The sequence below is a fragment of the Symphalangus syndactylus genome, chromosome 23 (genome assembly GCF_028878055.3).
Source record: "Symphalangus syndactylus isolate Jambi chromosome 23, NHGRI_mSymSyn1-v2.1_pri, whole genome shotgun sequence".
Lineage (NCBI taxonomy): Eukaryota > Metazoa > Chordata > Mammalia > Primates > Hylobatidae > Symphalangus > Symphalangus syndactylus.
The window spans coordinates 52,993,662-53,019,037 of record NC_072445.2 but is presented as its reverse complement, the minus strand read 5'-3'; the positions used below and the strand labels follow the sequence as shown (position 1 = coordinate 53,019,037).

At 40.2% G+C, this 25,376-nt stretch overlaps 1 protein-coding gene across 7 annotated transcripts in view; it reads right to left on the bottom strand.

Annotated features, from left to right (window-relative positions):
• Positions 1-25,376, bottom strand: part of KIF13A (kinesin family member 13A) — a 244,840-nt gene that overhangs the window by 140,732 nt on the left and 78,732 nt on the right. For all 7 annotated transcript variants that reach the window (XR_008654282.2, XM_055264088.2, XM_063632214.1 and 4 more), the window contains exon 3: positions 2,139-2,151. Coding sequence is in view for 6 of the 7 variants with exons in the window: in XM_055264088.2 (XP_055120063.1) it covers positions 2,139-2,151 (13 nt within the window). In the remaining variant the exon portion in view is untranslated. The remainder of the gene's footprint in view (positions 1-2,138; positions 2,152-25,376) is intronic.

The following is a 25,376-nucleotide window of genomic DNA, read 5'->3' as shown; positions in this document are numbered from 1 at the left end:
GGAATTGGTTCTAGAACCCCCATGTATACCAAAATCCACACAGACTCCAGTCCTACTCTGTTGGTCCCCTGGAACCCACCTATAGGAAAAGTTGGCCTTCTGTATACATGGGTTTCATGTCCCCTGAATACTGTATTTTCCATCTGCGTTTGGTTGAAAAAAATTTGCATATAAGTGGACCTGGGCAGTTCAAACCTGTGTTGTTCAGAGGTCAACTATATTCCCCTCCCCCTACCCCCATTAGAATGCTAGGGCTCTGTCTGACTCATGAGGCACCTGTCCCCTGCCCAGAATAATTATTTGTTAAATCGAAACAACCAGGCTTCTCTGATGCTTTTGATTACTTATGCCCAAATCTCATCGTTTTAAATAAAATTTTATTCTTACATAATCATCATTAAAAGCACCTTTCCCTTTCCCACTTTCTTTCAACATTTACAGTTTCTATGAGGAAAGGCCTGTATCTACTTTGTGTCCATCTTTATTTGATTCTATTGTGTCATTTCTTTGAGTTCAAGATGATCTTTATGCTTTCCAGATGTGCCTTATGGCATGCATATATGCACTGTCTAACATTGTGATTCAGCTTTAATTTTATTTTGAAAATGTCATGACACTTCTTAGGAATAATCAATAGGATATCCAGCAAAAATAAGGCTGGGAACCACTAGGCTATATATACTCACTAGAAAGTGATAAGAACATTCCTGTGTACAAAGCAATGGTGATTTTTAAAAATGTTTTTGTGTCTCTTTTTCATTTCGGTGCTTTTCCCTCACAAAGCAGGCATATGTGGAGTTGTGCAGTATTTCACTGATATTTTTCTGTGGGGGAGTACTTTGTACTACAAGACTGACTGTTCTGAAACTTTGGGGAACCAACAGCAAGGGATGTAAAAGCTAGATAAACAGCACTTATACATTCCAGTAGAAACCAGTTTTAGGGATTATATCTACATCGACAATTGCTCGGAGAGAATCTCCTGATTCCCTAGATTTGGCCAGAATGCCACTGTTAATACTTTTCTAATATATTATATATTTCCTCTTTCTTAACAGATCTTATATCATTTGTTCAATGCATGCCTCCCTTGCTAAAGCTGAAACTCTTTCTTCAATAAGTATAAGGCATACAGCAGCATTTTAGTGGGTTTCCATAATCCAAGAGCTAAGATGGATTGTTCTTCATAACCCCAGGGGAAAGTAAGCTTTGTCTTTTCTGGATTCCATGCGGTCACCCAACTTGTCTTAGATTCTGACCATATAATTTGTGTAGGTAAAGCCTGTTCTAATCCTATCTCAAGAACCACAGCTATAATCAGTATCACTGGCCAGGGGCTGGTCAAATTTCTCATTCCTTTTGGTGCTAAGTGTCCCTCTGATACTCAGCAAAATGCTCACTGGTAACAAAATCAATCTTCAGTTATTCAGGGGCTGGTCATTCAGATTCCTTACTTCTCATATTCCCCCACTTCCCTCCTCTAACTATTCTCTAACTTCTGGCCTTCTCACTGATAAAAATACTATCAAAGGTTGGCCAAAGCAGGTGGGGAAAAAACTAACTAGTGGCCATTGTGATGGGCTAGGAACTCCAATGAGGCATATAAAGTTGGTAGAATGTTGAATCTCTATTTAAAAGTGTGAAGAACTTTTCCAATGGTAACAACTAATCTTAGTGGGGCATAGGAAAAGATCATTTGTCCAATCAGTAATCACAATTACCAACTGCCATCCTATGATCTTTCTATAGTTGTTCCTCCACATTCTAGGCTGTTGATACCGTGCAGTCCCAGCTCTTCCATTCACTCAATCTGTGAGTTAGGACATGCTATTTCATCTCTCTGAGCCTCATTTAATCATCAAGAAAATAGAAACAATAACCTGACAGGTTTGTTTTGAAGATTACAGCATTCATTCTGAGAATGAAATAATGTGTGAAAGTGCTCTGTCAATGTAGAGTGACATTCTAACTTTATGTTAACACCGATATTGTTTGTTCATGATGTTGAGTTTTAAATTAGGATGCTGTTTTTAGTTCTCAATGAGACAGATGTTCTACATGGGTTACAGTGATAAATTAAATCCTGGATTTTTGCACACTAAGCCAGTATACATGCCAAATTTCATATTAGTGCTTACCTTGGGAGGTTTCCTTAATGATGGAAAAAAAAAATTCAGCAGCAGGGATACAGAGGGTTGTCAACACAGCAGCCACATCAGAGGGAAACAATGAAAGAGAAAAAACATAAGGTAAATTCAGCACCTTGATAACATGATCTGAAAGATATTCCTCTTCATGAAGATCAGAAGCCAAATTCAAACACATTACTGACTGAAGTGATAAACTCTTAATATTTGCTCAAAAACATGGCATGGGCATAATGAATTTCTCTCTTGGTTGCACAGAATGAATTCAGACAATCATTCAGATATTTTTAATGATTTGTAAGAAATGCCAAAGGAAGAGCATCAAGATAAAGAAAGATGCCACAATCCTTACTGCATGTGATTAAATATTTTTAAATCAATTTTTATATTTAATTTTTTCTTAAATTTTTGTTAAAATATATGCATATTTTCCTTTGATAAATACATATACTCTAACATAATATATGTGGGAGTTTTTCTCATTTAAAAACCATGGTTTTAAATAACTCATATATTTTAACACTGAATAGACATTTAAAAGCAAGTTTCCATTTCTTCCCCACCATCAGCTACACATGCACTTGTTAAAAGGTTTGTTTTACACATTAATAACTCAGAAATGACTGAAATTGCACCTGGAAAAAACCCTGAAAAGGAAATAGCTTTCTTTTTTTTCTCCAGAGATAGGGTCTCACTCTGTTGTTTAGGATGGAGTGCAGTGATGTGATCATGGCTCACTGCAACCTTGAACTCCTGGGCTCAACTGATCCTCCTACCTCAGCCTCCCAAATAACTAGGACTACAGGTGTGTGCCACCAGACCTGGGTAATTTTTTACTTTCTTAAGACACTATGTTGCCCCAGGCTGGTCTCAAACTCCTGACCTCAAGTAATCCCCCCACCTCAGCCTCCCAAAGTGCTGGGATTACAGGTGTGAACCATTGCATTTGGCTAGGAAATAGTTTTCAAGGCAATAAAATGTCAGGTTGACTTGCTTTGTAAATATTTTCTTCATGTATAAAATTAAGGAGCTCAATTATGATTTCTAAGTTATGCAATCTTATGACAGTTCTTGGCCTTCCTGATAGTTACTCTTGATCAATCTCTGATATCCCCAATTCACAAACTGGAAAATTACTGTGAAAAAGAAATGGCGGCATTTACCCCATGGTTTAACCCTTCTTCATAGGAAATAGAATCATGGGGCAAAGAAAGTAGATTTTCCAGGGCAGAGGACACAGAAAGGTACAGGCAAAAACAGCAGGATGCCTTTTCTCCATCACTGGGTGTGACACTCCTTACAGAGCTCTGAGGGACTCGAACAAAACTGAGAGCTCAGTAGCAGGGAAAAAAAATGTCCAATCACATGCATAATTCTTTCTTGAAATCACACTTTCGAGTGCAGGGAAGAAAAATCATCCCATTCCTATAATGATGAAATTGAAACATCATTTTCTTGAAATTCCATGAATTAGCTGAAAGGGAATGAGCCCTTATTGCCTTATGTCATTCCCTCAGACAGACACAATGGGAATGTGATTTTTGTCTTCAGGTTTTAGAGGGGAACTAGAATAACTGGTATCTCTGGCTGCCATCAAGCGAGTCTCAACATATTTGTATGTCTACCCTTTAAAACAAGATAAACATTTATAGAGGTTATAAATAAAAATGCACAAGTGTTTTTAATTCTAAGCAAGTCATGGATTTCCATTCTGTACAAAAAACTTGAGATTTCTGCCATGAAAATTTCCTTAAGTGGAAGACTATTCAGGAAGGCCTCAGTTCTAAGAAGGTAAAACAATAATAAAACTTTATGAACCACATTTTTGACTATACCTTTTCATTTTGCTTGCTTTATTCCTTAAAACCCATGTAAATCACTGCTTTATTTAACAGAGGAAAGAAAAGTCACTTGGGTTACAATAAGGCCATTATATGAAACAGCACAGACCAAAGGTAATTAAATACAGGTTTCCCATTTACGTTATGATGAATCCAGTAACCCAACGGGGCTGGGACAGACTAGCGGAATCCCAGTGAGCTCTCTGGAGTTCTCATATGTGCCCTTTATGCCACAGCCACAGCACAATAATAACCACCAGCAGCAGCAATGAACCAGTGCTGGTTTGTAGCCAGTAGTACATTCACCTTCTTAGCTGTCAATAACAAAATTATCCTTTCTTCATTGACATTCCAAGAAGGTTTTCTTCATTCTTCTTAGAAAACCAATCCTATTTCAGCATTTTAAGCACTTTAAAAGTCTTTCTCACTTAGAAGATAGCCCATAACATGGGAATACCAATGTAATTCTGCTACCTTCTTTTGTGTTTCTGAATAAATGCTTGTTAAGAATAAATGGAGACTGGGCAGAAAAGAAAAGAGGGAAGCCACAAAGCTCATCTGCTGCTACCCAAACTTACTCATCATTCATTTTAGAACAAGGATCCTTGCTACAGAAGGAAAAGTAAACCCTGTAGTGCATCATCACTGTACTTCATTCATTGATACACCCTCTACTTCATTCACTGATATACCCTGTACTTCATTCATTGATACACCCTGTAATTCATTCATTGATACACCTTTCTTGAGGTTTCTAAGGGACTCGAACAAAACTGAGAGCTCAGTCCAGGGGCCAGGCGCAGTGGCTCACACCTGTAATCCCAGCACTTTGGGAGACTGAGGCAGGCAGATCACAAGGTCAGGGGATTGAGACCATCCTGGTTAACATGGTGAAACCCCGCCTCTACTAAAAATACAAAAAATTAGCCAGGCGTGGTGGCAGGTGCCTGTAGTCCCAGCTACTTGGGAGGCCGAGGCAGGAGAATGGCATGAACCTGGGAGGCGGAGCTTGCAGTGAGCCGAGATCGCGCCACTGCACTCCATCCATCCTGGGCGACAGAGCAAGATTCCGTCTCAAAAAAAAAAAAAAAAAAGGTCCAATCACATGCATAATTCTACACTTTTGAGTGCAGGGAAGAAAATCATCCTGCATGAGGTGATTGGGCTCCTCACTCATCCTAAGTCAGACTCAAGGTTACTGCCCCAAACTCTAGAAGCTATATGTCCTTCTTTGGTAGTTGTGAAGAAAAATGTTTCCAGTATCAGTAATACTGACACTATAATCAAATATAGTATGCTATCCTTTAGGGAAAAAAATGTGATACTATAATGTAAAAATAAAAAATTTCATATACATTTGAAATCTTAATCTTCATCGCTTTCATATATATAAACTACTAAAATAAAGTTAACAGGCTGAGATTGCTTCAAGGTCCTGGGTTTCTACATAAACAAAACAAAACTTAAACTCAGCCAATCACTGCCAATCACCAGCAGCCAACTGAGCATTAGTTATATAATCAAGAATTTTCCACTGGGACAGTACAAATAAAACAACTACTCAAACTTTAACCAATCAAAGAATTTCTTTGCTTTCCTTCTGAGTTCACCCTACAAAAGCTTTCCCTTCATGCCCCTTCAGTGGAGCCCCAAATCCCTTCCAGTTTGGAGCTGCCCAATTCATGAATCACTGTCTGCACAAATAAATTATTTAAAATTTTAATGCGCCAAATTCATCCTTTAACAATATGGAAAACAAATGAAATGAGAATGAATAATATAAACATCTATCAGATTCAACATAAACCATACTAAACACATTATTTTAAAAATTATGGGCTGAGCATGGTGGCATGAGCCTATAATCTCAGCTACTAGGAAGGCTGAGGCATGAGAATTGCTTGAACCCAGGAGGCAGAGGTTGCAGTTAGCCGAGATCATGCCACTGCACTCCTGCCTTGGTGACAGAGCAAGACTCAATCTCAAAAATAAATAAATAAATGGCCTTTTGTTGATTGTATCAGTCAAAGCCATGACTCTTAGTCAAGTACAGACTACTGTTGAGATACCTGTGTGGCTTCATTACAGAAAGAGGCAATGATTTTGCTCAGCAAATATCTAGTGAACCAAAAAAGAACATCCCTTGAAACAGACCTAACTGACCCCGACACATAGGTTTGACTGCTGACTCCTTAGAAAACAGCATTTCACTGACACTTGCCTAAAGGTGTGTTTATTTCTGACCACTCTCCAATGCCCATCCTCCCTTTCATTCTCCAAAACATTCGTTTTTAATCATGTGGACTTCTCTAAGTATTCAAGTATTAGTATTTTTGTATATTCCAAAGAAATAAACTAAATACAATTTGATATTTTAGAAGACATTCTAGGTTCCAGGATTTGGAGAGACAATAAGGAGAGACAGTTCTTATTTTCCACATTGACAGTAGTTCTATTTTTGCAAAACACAAAAGCTCCTCTTCTCTTCCAGGACAAGCAGGTTGATCTCTTCCAGGTCACCCACACCATGAGTTTTTACCACACAACTCATGCAATTTACATGCCTTTATCCCACTTTGTCTTTCCACTCTGCCTGATCATACCTGCCTACTCTTGAACACACAGTTCAAGGCTCAGCTCTCTCAATTCCTCACCAGCCTTAGAGACTATCTTGGCCTTGACTACTTCTAATATCCCAAGACTCCTAGGGTCGACAAAACAGCTTAGCACTTATTGGCACACATAAAATTCTGTTGCCTTCAGTAACTGTCTGCATTTGAGTCTCATATATCTTTAAGATTTAAACCCCTTGAAAACAGAGGCCAGGTCACATGGTATATAATCCCTGTCCCCAATCCCATCTATTCATGTAGGACTGAGTACAGAATAAGAACTCAGAAATAATTTTTTTACATTAGTGAGTTAAACATAATCCAGTTGTGAGGATTTACTTAAATCACCACCACAATCCTGCAATTTTGGGGCAAGACTGCCTGCATTTAACAGCAGTGAAGACTTCAGAGACTGTCAGAAAATGCAGAATATTTCTGATGACTTACTTAAAAATAATTATTTCTCTAGACCAGCATTTCACAAGCACAGAAATTGAACAGGATGTTAACAAAGGTCAAGCCCTTAAAAAGCTTCTGACATCAACTAAATTGAGAAATGCTGCTGAACACAGTTAAATATGGGTTTCTTTATGGCAGTACTTTTCAGAGACTTTGACATGCTAATATATGTTGTTACTCTCCTTGCATATTCAATGCAACATTTCAACAGCAGCATTCCCCAAACTTATTTGATCACAGAATTTTCTTGGAGGAACATATTTTGGGGAAAAATCTATCAGTGATTCTGATAAACAAATAAAAAGGTATTTTAAAGGATGCAATGGGATTTCCATATTGCAACAAATCTAGCAGCTCAATAATCTCAGGTATTGACATAGTATGGCTAGAATTTGGGATGAACAAAAAAAGGTTGCTATTAAAAATATACACAATTATCAGAGAAAAATAAGTTTTAAATGACTTTTGAAATATATATTTATGTAAGTGCTTTAAGAGGTACAAACAAAATGGCACAAGAACTCACAGAACAGAGGGATCAAAGCTGAATGCAGGCATGGGGATGGGGGTGTGGTGGTCAAGAAGAGAGAGGATCTGGAAAGGGTCTTCAAAAGACAGGGAAGACTGACAGGCAGGGATGTGGGCCATTTCTAATAGAGGTGATTTTGTTAGCAAAAGTACTTAAATGAAAATATTCTAGGTGTCTTACGAAGGGTTCAGTTTGATGAGATTAGAGAGTATACGGGGGGTGGGGGGGCTGGGGCGGGGGAACACTAGAAAACAGTACAGTTGCCAGGCGGCGTGGCTCATGCCTGTAACCCCAGTAATTTGGGAGGTGGTTAGGATCACTTGAGGTGGGAGGATCACTTGAGTCCAGGAGTTCAAGACCACCCTAGGCAACACAGTAAGACCCCATCTTTACTAAAAATAAAAAAAAAAGTAGTTGGGTGTGGTGGCACATGCTTGTAATCCCAGCTACATGGAAGCCTGAGGCAGAAGGATCTAGTGAGCCCAGGAGGTGGAGGTTATAGTGAGCCATGATCGTGCCACCACACTCCGACTTGGATGACAGAGTGACACTCTGTCTCAAAAACAATAATAAAAATAAAGAAAAAGAGGCCAGGTGCAGTGGCTCATGCCTGTAATCCCAGCACTTTGGAAGGCTGAGGTGGGTGGATCACTCGAGGTCAGGAGTTCAAGACCAGCCTGGCCAAGATGGTGAAACCCCATCTCTGCTAAAAATAAAAAAATTAGCCAGGTGTTGTGGCACATGCCTGTAATCCCAGCTACTCAGGAGGCTGAGGCAGGAGAATCACTTGAACCTGGGAAGTGGAGGTTGCAGTGAGTCGAGATTGCACCACTGCACTCCAGCCTGGGTGACAGAGTGAGACTGTGACTTAAAAATAAAAAAGAAAAGAAAAAGAAAACAGTAAAGATAAATTGGACCTATACTTGGACAGGTCTTGAAAGGAGAAGTCTGTACTTAATTTAGTAGGTAGTACAGACCTGGAAAGTTCAATAAGGAGAACTAAAATAAAGGAGGATAAATAGCCTATTGCAACAACAACAATAAAAATCCTAAACAGCTGAAGTTCTTTCCCCACACTTCACTCTGAAAGATGTCTGGGTCAAGGAGTCCTCTGACCACTGTTTACAGCATATTGACTATAATTAGCTACTTAGAAGTTTGGTGGCCAAAGGCTCTGATGTACAATGCCCTACACCAGTCAGTGCTTTGAGAGATGTGTGTGATCAGAGAAGTATCTTCTGAACCAGAAATTTCTCTTTCATGTATTAAAATACTTTAATTATTAATTGTTGGAAATGGCTGCAACCTAGATCTGAAAGATATACAGTTAAACGGCATTTGCGTCCTGGAAATTAGCCTAAGGACAAATTCCTTATTATGAAGCCTCTGTCAATTCCAACTTGGAGAACTAAACAGGTCATCGAAATCTTCTAAGTCAAACTTGCCCAACCCGTGGCCCATGGACCTCATGGGGCCCAGGACGGCTTTCAATGCAGCCCAACACAAATTTACAAACTTTCTTAAAACATTATGAGATTCTTTTGTGATTTAATTTTTTTTTTTTTAACTCATTAGCTATCATTAGTATTAGTGTATTTTGTGTGTGGCCCAAGACAATTCTTCTTCTTCCAATGTGGCCCAGGGAAGTCAAAAGATCAGACATCCCTGTTCTAAGTATTCTCCTAAGCAGCAAGTATTTATTGAGTACTAACTCCCACAATGCATATTAGGAGTGCTTTGAGGGAATATTTAGAGGAATTAGGCATGGTCTCTGACATCTGGAAGCTTAAAACCATGCAAGAGAGACAGCTACATATATGAATAATTAAGTGGATGGTGTAAGTGTGACAACAGAGACAGGAATGAAGAGCTATGTTCAGTCAACAAACATTTCACATGTACTGTCTGCCACTTTGTTGGGATACAAAAATAAATTAGTCTTTTTGTCTTTCAAACAAGAAACTGATTTTTTATACATATATCACAAAATAATATAAAGTGCACAGCAGCTCTCCAAAAAAGCAGGGGATTCACTGGGTAAAGAGGGAATTTTCTTGGAGGAGAAACACCTAGAGCAGAATTTAGGAGGACTTAATAGGAATTCACCAAGCTGACAAGCCAAAGAAATGTTATCCCAAGAGGGGGAATCATCTGTGCAAAAAGCACCAGAGAACACAGCTCATTTGAGGGCCACAGACTCATGGGATTGTTCTGTTGCCAAGCTCAGCAGGTAGACTACAGTTAGCAGAGAAAGTGAGACCTGGGATGATGGTATAGGGATGAGGTTTTGTAGGACAGTAGGTACCATTTTCAATCAGGATTTATTAACTGTAGTTTGGAGATAAGTTTATATACTTTTCTATCAATAATCTAACATTACCTACATTGAAAACATACAACAAATGCTTCTATGAATCATAAAAAGTAGAAGGCGTTACATAAGTATCTGGAAGACCTTTGAAACCTATCACAAGAAGAATGCAAATGTCAAAAACTTTAAGTTCCAAGACAAAGCCTGGTTTGAAAATTTTAAAAAAGAGAGTCATCAGATGATCAAACCTACAATCACTACAGCAAAATTTTCTGAACATGTGAAGAAGCTGATTCATTCAAGAGACATGCCACCAAGTTTGTTTTGGAAGAATACTGGGTATATCATTGAGAATCTAAGTTTAAGATATATGCTTAATGTCATTTTCTAATTGCTTTTCTCCTAACCCCTTATTTTCTCTAAGACTTTGATCTCACTGCCTACGGTGCTTTTCTTTTCTTTTCCCTCCCTCCCTCCCTTCCTTTCTTCCCCCTTTCCCTTTCCCCTTCCCCCTTCCCCCTTCCCTTTCTCTTTTTCTCTTTCTTTCTTTTTTTTTTTTTTTTTTTTGGAGGAGGCCTCACTCTGCTGCCTAGGCTGGAGTGCAATGATGTGATGACAGCTCATTGTAGCCTCAACCTCTTGGGCTCAAGAGATCCTCCCATCTCAGCCTCCCGAGTAGCTGGGACTACAGGTGTGCACTACCACACCCAGCTAATTTTTGTATTTTTTTGTCAAGACAGGGTCTTGGCATATTGTCCAGGCTGGTCTTGAACTTCTGGGCTCAAGCAATCCTCCTGCCTCAGCCTCTCAAAGTGAGGCTGAGATTACAGGCATTAGCTACTATGCCTGGCTGCTGTGGTACTTTTCAAGAACACAATTCTTGCAGTTGGTGAGGGGAAGCTACGGTTCCACGAGAAGACCTGGTAGGGCAAGAATTGGGTAGACAAGGAAGTAAAGTCAGGAGGATGACAGACTGGGAGAAAACAGCAGAGGTAAGACACTCACGGTCTGGATACAATTCAAGAATAAAGATGCAGAGGTGCTGGGTGAGATAAGATGCTATAGTCAACAAGTGAAACCTAACATTTCAGAGGTAGCACATTTCAGGGTTGTAAACTCTAACCTGGTCATATAGTATATCTGTGAATTGAAATGGATGATCATTACTTTAATTAACAGCTAACACTTACTGAGTTCTAATTACATGCCAGATAGGTTTCTGTTACTATCTGCTTTAATTCACTTAACATATTTAATGACCCTATACATAAAAACTCTATTATCATTTTTCAAATAAAAAATACTGAGGAACAAGGTATACAGATTGCATGACTTTCACAAGATCATAGTTAACTGGCATCAGCACCATGATTCAAACCCAGGCAGTCTCTGGCTGGAGCACACTGTACACTTAACTGCTATCGTATATTGCCTCTCTGGCATCAAAGAATTTGGTGAGAGCTCTTTCAGCTTAGGCTAGGTATTGATTGGATAGCAATCCATGTGGATGTTGAATGATGTGGATCATTCATGCTTACAAGGGTTATCCATGTGGTTAATACATGAATTAGCCCTTCTGTGTCCTTCATGAATGTGTAGGAGAAGCCTACACAGAGTGAACCTCCAAGAAGGAAAGGCATTTATGGAAAAAAAAAGGAACTGGTATGACAACGTGGAGTTAGAAGGCTGCAAACGACTACTTCCTGCTGAGGTAGGAAGGTAGGAAACTGAGGGCCACCAAAGAGGGGTATAAATAAAGTCACAAAAATGTAGATGCAGATGTGTTGGGAGCAAATCCTAGGCAGAAGGACAGCTGGAACAAAGCTAGAGTGCAAAGGATATGTTCAGGGAACAGCAGGTAGACAGAATGTAATTGAGAGCCACACAGCTGGAAGAATAGACAAGAACCAAAATGCAGACAGCACTGACTGCCATGATGACTCAGCCTTTTCTTAGAAGAAATTGCCACAGATAGTTTGCGCAATGGGAATGACATGGCCAGATCTGTTTTAGGAGGGTGAGACTCAAGCGTTAATCTAAGAGGCCACACCATCTAGAGTCAGCAGTGAGACACGCACTGGTGAGCCTCTGCCTGGCACCAACTACAGCCCTCACGGTGTGTAAGTTAAGACACTACTGCAAGGACAAGACAAAAAGTAGGATGGAAAGACAGAACACAAAGACAACTTGAAGGAAAAATCTGTAAGACTTATTGAGTGCTGTGCCCCCTCCACCTAGCCACTCCACCACGTCTGCAAAGATTGAACCACTGCCCCACAGCATGAAGGGACTTTCCGCATGGGACTTCAGTCACAGGCCTTGAAGCAGACCTGATGGAATGAATGAAGAAAAAAATGGCTTCAATTCGATTGATACTTATTATATTGTTGACATTTAAAAATTAATTGGGGCTGGGCATGGTGGCTCATGACTATAATACCAGCACTCTGGGAGGTCACGATGGGAGGATTGCCTGAGCCCAGGAGTTCAAGACCAGCCTGAGCAACATAGTAAGACCTTGTCTCTACTAAAATTGTTTTTTTAAAATCAGCCAGGTGTGATGGTGCATGCCTGTAGTCCCAGCTATTCAGGAGGCTGAGGTGGGAGGATCACTTGAGCCCGGGAGATTGAGGCTGCAGTGAGCCATGGTCTTGCCACCGTACTCAAGCCTAGGTAACAGAGCAAGACTGTCTTAAAGAAATAAAATTAAAATGAACTCAAAATACACTTGTAATTTTTAAAAATGCTAATCCTGATATGCCTTCTTAAAAAAAAAAAAAAAAAAACCTTCTTTTTAAGAAATTACCAGTTAATCTATTTTCATTTTCAATAAAACTCAAAAAGAAAAACAACTAATTTTGTACTGAAGTAGACAGACTTGTGGTTTCATTTTTTGGACTACTTTGGTATATTTGAACTACTTCCTTCGGCATAACTGTATTTGGCTTAAAGTTCTACAAGATATAATGAAGCACAGTGGTGAAGAGTTCAGGATTGGGGGTCAAACAATCCTAGCTCTGCCGTGATCTAGCCATGTTGACCTTGGACAAGTTTACTCAACCCCTAAGTCTCAGCCTCTAAAATGGGAACAGAAGAGCACTCCTACAGCACTGTTGAAGGATGGCATGAGGTGACGTGGGTAATGCTGTACACCATTAGCATGCAGTTATTGCTCAATAAATGTTAGATGCCATTGCTGTTGTTACAACAAATATTCCTCCTGAATTATACATGCAAAATGTCAACATTGCTCAAACTAAATTTCATTTAGGAAAAGGGAACTGGGAGCTGAAGAATGACAGAACTTCTAAAACAGGGTTCTTTCCCTTAAGAAAAGAAAGGTTTTTGGCTGGGCACAGTGGCTTATGCCTGTAATCCTAGCACCTTGGGAGGCCGAGGCGGGTGGATCAACTGAGGTCAGGAGTTTGAGACGAGCCTGGCCAACATGGTGAAACCCTGTCTCTACTAAAAATACAAAAATTAGCCAGGTGTGGTGGTGCGTGCCTGTAGATCCAGCTACTTGGGAGGTTGAGGCAGGAGAATCGCTGAACCCAGGAGGTGGAGGTTGCAGTGAGCCAAGATCACGCCACTGCACTGCAGCCTGGGCAACAGAAAGAGACTCTGTCTCAGAAAAAACAAAAGGTTTTAAAGAAAATATGTATGATAGAGGAAGCGAAAGAATAGAGAATGGGGGACCAGGTATGGTGGCCCACGCCTGAAATCCCAGCACGTCGGGAGGCCAAGGTAGGCAGATCACTTATGGTCAGGAGTTCAAGACCAGTCTGGCCAACATGGTGAACCCCATCTCTACTAAAAATACAAAAATTAGCTGGGTGTGGTGGTGCATGCCTGTAGTTCCAGCTACTTGGGAGGCTGAGGCAGGAGAACCTGGGAGGCGGAGGTTGCAGTAAGCTGAGATTGCGCCACCGCACTCCAGCCTGGCAACAGGGTGAGACTCCGTCTCAAAAAAAAAAAAAAAAAAAAAGAGAGAGAGAGGGTGGGGGAAAAAAACTCTGGAAAGAATTATATAAATATGTATAAAGTTGGACACATTTATAAGAACTAAACTATGATATTAATTTCTTTAGAAAAGAGCCAAGAGCAGTATGCTACAAACACTTCAGGACAACCACACCTGACATCTGGTCTCACATACAGTCACACCTACATGTAAGGTACAATACAGCTTCATGACAGTGAAACTGAGGCCAAGGTAGCTGACCAAATGGACACAGGAATAATAGTCTAAAATTTAACAATAGTCTGTATTTAAAAACAGATCCAATATTTTAAAATTTGCTTTTACTTTCCAATTTGATAAGTAGTGGATATTCCCCGTATCGCTAGCTAGAGAACCTAGAAGTACTGTCTCATGACCTGAAAAGCTGGCAGTAAAAGGTGAAGCAAACACATGGTCTATATGTGTATTTCCAAAATTAGAAACAGAAACCAAGGGACCAAACAGCTTTCAGTTTCCTTTCCCAAAACAACTTCAATTTCTGAGTACCAAAAAGTAGGATATTATTACCAATGTAAGAGGTATCCTACAGGCCAGAATCAAGCATTTATAGTTTAATAGTTTGACTACTGAAGTCCAATGAAATGAATAGTGAGACAATGTTTTTTTAAATTAACTGTGTTAGTTTTTGTCAAAAAAATTTTTAAATTAACTGTTCGTTTTTGTCAAAAATGTTGTCTGCAATAAAGATGTGTCAACTTTATAACAGATGCAATAAACTTCTGAAATAAAGTCAGTATCAGCAAAGTCTTAAAATTCTCACCACAGGGTTTCTAATAAATTCAAGGTTTTTTTTGGTTGTCGTTGTTGTCGTTTTGAGACGGAGTCTCACTCTGTCGCCCAGGCTGGAGTGCAGTGGCGCGATCTCAGCTCACTGCAAGCTCCGCCTCCTGGGTTCACGCCATTCTCCTGACTCAGTCTCCCGAGTAGCTGGGACTACAGGCGCCTGCCACCATGCCCGGCTAATTGTTTTGTATTTTTAGTAGAGACGGAGTTTTTCCGTGTTAGCCAGGATGGTCTCAATCTCCTGACCTCGTGATTCGCCCGCCTCGGCCTCCCAAAGTGCTGGGATTACAGGCATGAGCCACCGCACCCGGCCTAAATTCAAGTTTTATAAGTTAATTTCATTATTTTAAAACTCTGATGATACCTTTTGGAGGTAAAACAGCTTATAAATATAATACAATGAAATTCTAATGTTTTGAATCGGTATTTTTCTTTCTGCCCTGTGCACACTATCTGGCACTCAGCAAGACTCAAGTTTTGACATATAGGCCAAACCATCTCCACTGACTGAGGGGTGAAACCCAGAGTAGTGACCCTCCACCACTGACCGCAGCCCTTCAGGTATGCATCAAATGCCTTGCAAATAATTTGTATTCAAACAATTCTTGTTAATGGACTCAGTCAACCTATCAGTGAGTTACCAACCTCTCCTGATATCAGGTTCCTCTCCACTATGACAAGAGTAACTATAAATACACTTCTAATAAAAAATTTGTTGGATAAAAACATTTTTTTTTAAATAAAAGGAATTTAATGTCACTCAGGTTGAGCTTAAAATCCAAAATGCAAGCTTTCTTTACAAACATCACACGTTCTCACTTACTTGTGGGATCTAAAAATCAAAACAATTAAACTCATAGACTCAGAGTGTAGAAGGATGGTTACCAGAGGCTGGGAAGGGTTGCAGGCCGGGAGTTGGGGGGGTGGTTAATGGGTAAAAAAAAAATAGAATAAGACCTACTATTTCATAGCACAGCAAGGTGACTATAGCATGAGCAAGGTGACCATAGTCAATAATACATATATATATAAAATATATATATAAATATATATAAAATATATATATAAATATATATATAATATATAAATATATATAAATATATATAATATATAAATATATATAATATATATAAATATATAATATATAAATATATATATAATATATAAATATATATAATATATATAAATATATAATATATAAATATATAATATATAAATATATATATATAAATATATATATATTTGAGACAGATATATATAAATATATATATATATTTGAGACAGATATATATATTTGAGACAGATTCTCACTCTGTAGCCCAAGCTGGAGTGCAGTAATGCAATCTTGACTCACTGCAACCTCCACCTCCTGGGCTTAAGCGATTCTCGTGCATCAGCATCCCAAGTAGCTGGGACTACAGGAATCTGCCACCATGCCCAGCTAATTTTTTGTATTTTGGTAGAGATGGGGTTTCACCATGTTGCCCAGGTGGTCTTGAACTCCTGAGCTCAGGAGATCAGCCCACCTTGGGCTCCCAAAGTGCTGGGATTATAAGCATGAGGCACTGGCCATCAATAATAATTTAATTGTACCTTTAAAAATAACTAAAAGAGTATAATTGGATTGTTTGTAATATAAAGGATAAATGCTTGAGGGGATGGATACCCCATTCTCCATGATGTGATTATTACACATTGCATGCCTGCATCAAAACATCTCATGTACCCTGTAAATATACACACCTACAACATACCCAGAAAAATTAAATGTTAAAAAAAAATACAAGCTTTCTTTTGCAATTGAAGTTCCATCACTTGATAGAGTGACAGGAGAACATTCAGAAACTAAAATTTCCCCTTCTGGGAAAGAAACCCAGGTTCAGTTCTATCACCCAAACTGGGAGTGATCTTGATAACAGCATCAGCCTGCCGACCTTCCGTAGGATGCAGGTTTGAATCAGACACCTATACTTCAAGCTCCCTGCACTTGGAGCCTAGACTTCCCTGGCTTGCAACTGTTCTCACCCTAAGCACTTATTAGCACATAGACAATGCTTATTAAATTCTACTGAATAAACCAACAGAACCCCCACTTCCCGTTTCTTTATTTGGGACATGCCACCCTTGTTGAGTTTTATCATGCATCTTCAAGTCTCTTTTTTCCATCTCTAACTTCATGTTTGTTTTTAAAACAATCTTACAGTAAGTCTATTGATGGCTGGAAGAAGGGATCACATGAAAATAAACATCCTCCCAGTAATGGTTTGGAAGCACTGAGAAAAGTTTACTTGTTTCTCATGGTATCCTCCCTGTCCAGGTACTGGCCTCTGAACAGAGAAACTCCAAACAGACACTGATGGTAAAAGGAGAATTTGTTGAGAACACATTTCTATAATTTCTCCTTTTCAGAACTCTTCTGAAACTTCAGATTTCCTTTTATCTAATTTTTTAAATTTTTTTAAATTATTTTTATTTTTTATACGAGATAGGGTCTCACTACATTGCTCAGGCTGGTCTTGAACTCCTAGGTTCAAGTGATCCTCCTGCCTTGGCCTCCCAAAGTGCTGGGGTTACAGGTGTGAAACAGTGCTCAGCCAAATAAATAAACATATATTTATTTATTTATTTATTTATATATAAATACATATATGTTTATTTATTTATATATAAATATATGTTTACTTATTTATATATTTTAAGCATCTTGTAGCTTCTGAATAAACTGAGACTGGTCCCTTTTACTAAGAGAATACTCTGAACTCAGAATAGCAAAGGGCAGGCAGGACAGGATTAGGGGAGGAGCAGGGAGCTGGAATGCAGCTGTTCCCAGGACAGATTCTGAAACATTCTATAAGTTTGGGAAACTCATAGAATTTTCAGAATTCGTGCATACTAATATTTTATACACAGTGGGCACTCAATAATTAGTTGAGTATTTTTCTTTTCAATGAATCAACTTCTTATTCTTAATCTTCCATGGGCACTTCAAACATTCCTTGCTCTTACAGCAATTTAGCCACATGGTGCTGGAGCCTGTTCCGAAAAGTGCAAAATGGAAGAACTTCACCATTATTAAAAAGTTCCACCCCTGCTATTCCAGCAGGATAAACAAGATTTAGGAGAAATGTTACATTGAGAGGCAGGTGAGGACAAACAGCTGTCTGTGTCTCCTTCATCCATGTTTTCAACTAAAAGGATGCATAAGGAGGGGATGGTGAACCCAGCTGAGCCCTGGAAGTTGCAGGGTGTTTGTCAGGAACATCAGGGCAAAAAGGATCTGGTGTCAATCCAATGAGGGGTGACTGACTAAGTCATTCATCCTGAAACTGAAGGGAAATCCACAGGGACCGGGATTGACGGAGACGCAAAATGGGACAGAAAGGAGGGCTGAGGAAACCAACTTTCAGGGAAGTGGTTATTACCTGGATGGAATCTGCAAACACCACCCAGCCCTGAGCTCATCAAAGAACAGGCTAAGGCTCAGTGCCAGCCTGTTTGTCAACTGTTGCTGGGTCCCAGAGGAGAGATAACAATGTCTTCCAAGGAAAGGGCCACAATCTCACATTCCTTTAGAGGTCACATGCCACAATACCTCCCTCCCCTCAACACTTACAAAAGTATCAGTCCCTGATGGAATTCAAAAGGAAAAAGGAATGGTCCTTTATCACAGATGTTTCGAGAAGCACATAGTCCAAGGCCATTTCTTAGTCTAAAGAATGTTCAGGTTAGAAGGCAAATCTCAAGTACCCATTACTAAATGCCAGAATAAATGAAACATTTTAAATTTTTATTGCTTTTAAACTACATTATTTATAGTGACCCTTGTTTTTCACTAAAAAAGTAATGCTATCTCTTCTGAAAGTTTTTAAAATATGCTGCCCGGAAGCTGAGTAGAATTAATTCAGAATAGATGTTCATTTCTATGCAATCAACTAGTTAATATAAAAAAAAGATTACAATAAAATACAAAACTTGAGATGAATATGAGTATATCCACAACAACTATTAATTTAACACAATAATGTTTACATGGTCTATATGTGTATTTCCAAAATTAAAATCATACACATGCAAATGGGAAGTTTTATAAGATATATGACGTTATTTTACGAAATCACTATCCACCAATAACGGATCCTCAGCCCTTTTTTCAAATGTTGTCAAGGAAAGTAACACCTGAAATGTCCTTCTGAAAAACAACACACAGACGACTCCAGCCACGGGTCACAGGCATCAGGTAAAGTGTGTGGCAGGGTCTCTGTGGAGCAGGGTCCCTGTAGGGTGTTCTCCAGGCCACCTCACAGAGCTCCTGCTGCTAATCACCATGGCTGCAATCCCCAGTTTGGGCGAGCCTAGTAAGAAACTCACCCTGCGTTAACCAAAACAAAATTAAGCAGAGAAAACGTGGCTCTTGTGCAATTCTCTTGTCATGTCTTCAAAAGTATCACACAGTGAGGCTTTCCAAAAATGCAGCATGAAGCACCAATTCTTGATTTAAAAATCAAGAATTAAGCACCGTTGTGAGGTCATTCTCAGGATAAAATACACACTGGCCTATCTGCCACTATTAAAGACTTGACTTCAATTAATACATCTTTTGATGGACTCATACATTTAACTACCTGGTTTTGGTTTTATTTCCAAGATTGGTTTTCCACTTATGTGAGAGCTTGTACCTTGAGAGCATTTATCTATGGTAGCGTAAGAGATAACATACTTGCCGGGCGCGGTGGCTCACGCTTGTAATCCCAGCACTTTGGGAGGCCGAGGCGGGCGGATCACGAGGTCAGGAGATCGAGACCACGGTGAAACCCCGTCTCTACTAAAAAATACAAAAAAATTAGCCGGGCGTGGTGGCGGGCGCCTGTAGTCCCAGCTACTGGGAGAGGCTGAGCCAGGAGAATGGCGTGAACCCGAGAGGCGGAGCTTGCAGTGAGCCGAGATTGCGCCACTGCACTCCAGCCTGGGCGTCAGAGCAAGACTCCGTCTCAAAAAAAAAAAAAAAAAAAAGAGATAATATACTTGACTTTTCTACATTAGGGAGTCGGAACCAAATTTCACGCTCCATGTAACAGCTTCAGGGTTATTAGCTGAATAATCCCTTAGGTTATAGTTGAGACACACAAACGGCCTTTTATGAGAGTCAGTCCAGGAGCAGGGATGCAGAAGCCAGACTGCCCAGGTTCCATTCTTGCCTCCACCACTTTGTAGGGACCTTGGACCTGGTGCTTAAGCTCTCAGTGCCTCAGTTACCTCACCTGTCAAATAGAGCTATTGTGGGGTTAAGTGAATTAACGTATTATAAAACTTTTAAAGGCAGCAGAGTAACACACGCGATGCAAAGCCCTCTCATTTTCAGCCATTTATTTTACCTACAAACTTCTTTTCTCCATCTTCCATAGAAGCAGCTGTCATTGCTGATGCCAGACACTTGCAGTTTGACAGCGTGCAGGATCTGCCACCTTGAGGACTCTGGGAGCAAGAGACCCCCTGACTCAGCAGCCTACTGATTCTGTAGGACATCTGTGCAGAACCATGTAGTTTCAATGTCACATCGAGTTGAATCACCAGGACAGGAAAATTACAGTTCAGGCCAGACACAGTGGCTCACGCCTGTAATCCCAGCACTTTGGGGGGCTGAGGCAGGTGGATCGCTTGAGTCCAGGAGCTTGAGACCAGCCTGGGCAACATGACAAAACACCGTCTCTACTAAAAAGACAAAAATTAGCCGGGCGTGGTGGCAAGAGCCTATAGTCCCAGCTGCCCAAGAGGCTGAGGTGGTAGGATCGTTGCAGTAAGCCAAGATGGCACCACTGCACTCAAGCCTGGGTGACAGAGAGCCTGTCTCAATATAACAACATAACATAACATAACATAACATAACATAACATAACATAACATAACATAACATAACATAACATAACATAAAAAATAAAATAAAATAAATTACAGTTCAAATGAATCCCATGTCTATTACGAATGAGATTTTAGGAGGCATGCTAACTGGGCAGGATAGCGTTTCTCATTCTGATTCCCAATACAGGCCTGGGAGCTACAAATGAGTCTCTGCCAATGACATGTCTGTGACAAAAGCCACACTAGTGGCGAGCGGTCATGGCAGTATTATTCTCTAGGTTAGGAAATATGAGATTAAAAATCTTCATTGTGGACAGCAAACTAGGAATACAAGGATTCTAGACCTACATAAACCTAAAAGCAGTCAAAGGGGGATCCACGGACCCATTTTAAATTACATCCAACCACATTACGGAATAAATAAATGGGTAGGTAATAAGGAGCTTGCCCTCATGTGAAACCTCACTGTGTATATGACTTCCCTATAATGCCTGTTACCTTCCCAGAGCAGAATTTACTATGAGGCAAACTTGAGACCAATCTAAGGATGGCCAGAATAAGGTTGCAAGTTTCTCTTCCTGTGGTGCTACAAACCCCATCAGGCTAGCTGCCATGTCTGAATCGGTCTTTATTACCCCCATTCCACTTAACAGCATTTTATTTGAATGTACTATTTATGTAGTTAAAAGGAAACAAATCTTTTATCCATTAGACAAACTCATAACATAGACCCAATGACACCATTATGATGATGGAATTCTTCAGAATAACAGTCTCCTCAAATTGTATAGGAAACTCATTATTTGTGCAAGATATTTAGAGATTCACAACAACAGGAAAATACAAATGAATGGACAGGTTAAGAAAATTTATTTAGTTTAGAGGAGAGCCCCAGGTATGAACAAGTGGCATTAAACTTTGCAGATTCTCCTCCTATTAATATAACTCTGAGTATTATTTGTGAAGAGTGACAGTAGTGTAGTTCTCTCTTCCAAAAGGCATGAAGAAGAAGGGAAGAATCTGTTAAATATTCTAAACTCATAATCTCAATACAACAACCTCTAAATAAAGCCACCATTACTATCGCAATACTTGAATGGACCAGGTCAACTTTACGAAAAAAAAAAAATTCCCCACTAGACACTGTGCCCATAACCTTCATGGAGCTGCCACTGGGCTTGGTGTTGCTGTCCCCAAGATCACTAGAGACTGTGCTGCATCTCCATGATGCCAGAACACTTCACTCACATATTCTACTCTATGGGAAGGAGGAAAACGAAGGGGGAACTAACATTATTGAACATATTCTACATTTTACACAATTCTTTTTTTTTTTTTTTTTTTGACACAGAGTCTTGCTCTGTTGCCCAGGCTGGAGTACAGTGGCACGACCTCAGCTCACTGCAACCTCTGCCTCCTGGGTTCAATCGATTCTTGTGCCTCAGCCTCCCAAGAAGCTGGGATTACAGGCGCCCGCCACCACGCCCGGCTAATTTTTGTATTTTTAGTAGAGACGGGGTTTCGCTATGTTGCCCAGGCTGGTTTCGAACCCCTGGCCTCAAGTGATCCACCTGACTCGGCCTCCCAAAGTGTTGGGATCACAGGCGTGAGCCACCGCAGCTGGCCTTACACATGGTTCTTGACACCTTATCTTATTCATCAATCCTTACCACTACTGAGGTGGACTCATTAGCCCCATTTCTCAGATGAGTAAACTGCTCACAAGACTAAGTAAATGACAAAACCAGGATTAAAACCTAGTTCAGGACCTTTGATATATCCCCTTAACAACACAGCTAACTTTGCAACCAGAATTATATTTTTCAAATAAATTTCCTATCATTCCCTGGCTTAAAATCCTGCAACAATGCCTTAATGCACTTGGAATAAACAAATACCAAGTTCCTGATTGTCATCTGTAGGATACGGTAAATGCTGCCCACCTTTCCTAGCTCCCATTTCCTTTCCACCCTCCAAGAATTCATAACACTTTCACTTTGGAGGCTTCATGCTACTGCCCCCTCTGCCAGGAATACCCTCCCCTGCTGGTTCTTTCTCCCCCTTGGTCCAGAGAGGGCTTCCCTGACCTTCCTGTCCTGGACTTCTGTTCCCTCGTGGCACCTGTCACACTTTCTTGGAGTCATGGTTTGTTGTCTGTCTTGTCCCCTTTACAGAGCTGCACCAACAGGATGCCTAGGTCTGCCCTGCTTGGTGTCATGGACCCCACACCAGGCACATGGTAAGCACCCAGCCTGGCTAGAGACACCCATCTCGTTCCAGGCAGAGGCTGGGTCACACTCACCCCGGATTCTCTCCTATAGGGTCTGGCACAGTGCTTGACGTGCAGTAGAGGATAAATGTTTACTGAATAAATACATACATGCATAAAAAAGTCTCAGAACTGTAGACCAAAAGAATGTAAATGTCCCACACTGCCGTTTATGACAAGTTATACTTAAACAGCAGCCTATTTTTATATAAATAAGTCACATTTATTTTACTACTATAGAAAAATGATTATTTTATGTCTGTTAACTACAAATTTGGAGTCCTTTTCATAGGAATGTGTTGCTGGTTTATTTATCAGATTACTCAGTAGCTCTTAAAGCTGCAGGTATCAAGTGGGGAAGCTAATTCCCACTTCTGGGTCTCAGCAGGTATGTGTGTCGAGTTATCTAAATGGACCTTGTGTTTTCTTGGGGCTGCCTTCCTACAGGTAAGAGAGGTATCACTTGGAGTTGAAAGCACTCCCATCCCCAGGCATCTGCACAAGAAGCTCCCTCTGCCTGGAATGCCCTCTCCAGGGCTTGCTCCTGAGAGGAGTGTTCTCCGTGCTCCCTACATTGATGTTGCCACTGCATGCACGACCTCCATCCCACCGGCATCCTGCTTGGCCCTGTCACTCAGTCTCCTATCACTCTGCTTTGTTTTCTTCTCAGCACCTTTCACCATGTTAAACCATTTCATTATTTATTTGCTTATTATCCACAGGTCTCCCCTGGATCTGACAGTTGTAAGATCCATGGAAAGAGAAGCTTTGTCTATCTTGTTCCCTGATACATTCCCAGTGCCTACAGCATTGTCAGGCACGAAATAGTCACTCAATAAGTATCCCTTAAATGAATGGACGGATGCAGTCCTTGGCTCACATCAGCGGATCACTAGTAACATTTGAGACAACTGTGATGTTTCCCTGAATAACTCCACTCTTTGGATTGAAGACTAAGTAAACATACATTAGTGCTGTGTTTTTACAAATGCTTTAATAGTGAAAACTGCGAACACATATGAATGGAATGTAAACAGCATCACATAACATCACAAGACATCACACCACATCACATAACAGTAGAAAGTATCTCTCTTCAACAATTAGCAATACATGGCCAGTCTTGTGCAGGTAAAGTACTATGTACTTAATGCTGCTAACATAAGACTGTTAAGAGAATTTCAAAAGTTGTATTAACGTCCGATCCAACGTGGATTCATATTCAATTTAGGGAAACAAAGTAGCAGATTATAAATTTCCAAAGGACTCATCTAAGTTTCACATGGTGCTGAGAATAGTAATCACTCCTTTTCCCAGAGATTTCAACCCTCCTATATCCAGAAGTAAGAAAGCTATGAGTACCAAAAATAGATGTTCTACAGCCCCAAGGGGTCAGCCATGTCTCCACTCCTAATGCACTCAGTGGCTGCTTTATCCACCCTGATTTGACCTGTTCTATTATCTAGTTTTCCAGCACACACAGCAGATATGACAGCTAACAAGCAGGGCTGTGAGAGAGGGTGGCAGCCGAACAGTGTCTCCTGGCAGCCCAATACTGTGACAAGAGGTGAAAGCTGAGGGCAACCCAAGCCCCTTTCACCAGGTGGAAAATAATGGATGCTCATGATGACATCCAGCAGCCTCTGGCTCTGCTATGACAGTGGAGAAATACAGCAAAAACAGTGCAGGACCAGTGTTTGAAGGAATAAGCTCCAGTGATCTGAAAAATTAACTTCTATTAAAATACTCATGGTAGGGAAGACACAAGCAGCAGGTAGAGTTAGAAAAAAATTTTTTGTTGGATTAGGATTTATTTTAGATAAAGATTCTAGACAATTTCAATGATTTAGGATTGAGCTTGCTTGGTTTCTGTTTTAGTGTTTTGACCAAAAGGGTGTAATTACGTGTAGTTTTCGTCCCAGTCTCTATCACATGGTCCAGGTCAAGAAAACAGGAGTGACCAACAGAAGAAAACATACTCCAATGAGGCACAAAATGAAAAGGTGCAACTGGGTATGCCCAAATCAGCAGGCCTCAAACCTGTCATGAAACATGTCTAAAAAAAATAATAAAAGATAAATTAGCATCCCTGGCATCTTCACCTTCACTTCTCCCTCACTTACCAAAAATGAAAGGAAGGAAGGAGAGAGGATAGAAAGAACACTTTTTTCTTTTACAATCATCAAGGAGAACAATCATTTTCATTAGTGTTTTTATACACAAAATCTTTCTCTGCTTGAGACATTAAAAAGAAAATTTTGGTCTGGGCCCTTTGGCTAGCTTCCTACTTTTCTGGAATACCATTCCAAGGACAATGAATATCGTTTCAAAGCTGAGACCTTATTCTTTTCATCAATTTACAAACTACCTATTCACTCTGCTTTCATGTAAAAGTAATATGTGGCTAGATGCGGTGGCTCATGCCTGCAATCCCAGCATTTTGGGAGGCCAAGGTGGGTGGATCACCTGAGGTCAGGAGTTCGAGACCAGCCTGGCCAACATGGTGAAACCCTGTCTCTACTAAAAATACAAAAATTAGCCGGGTGTG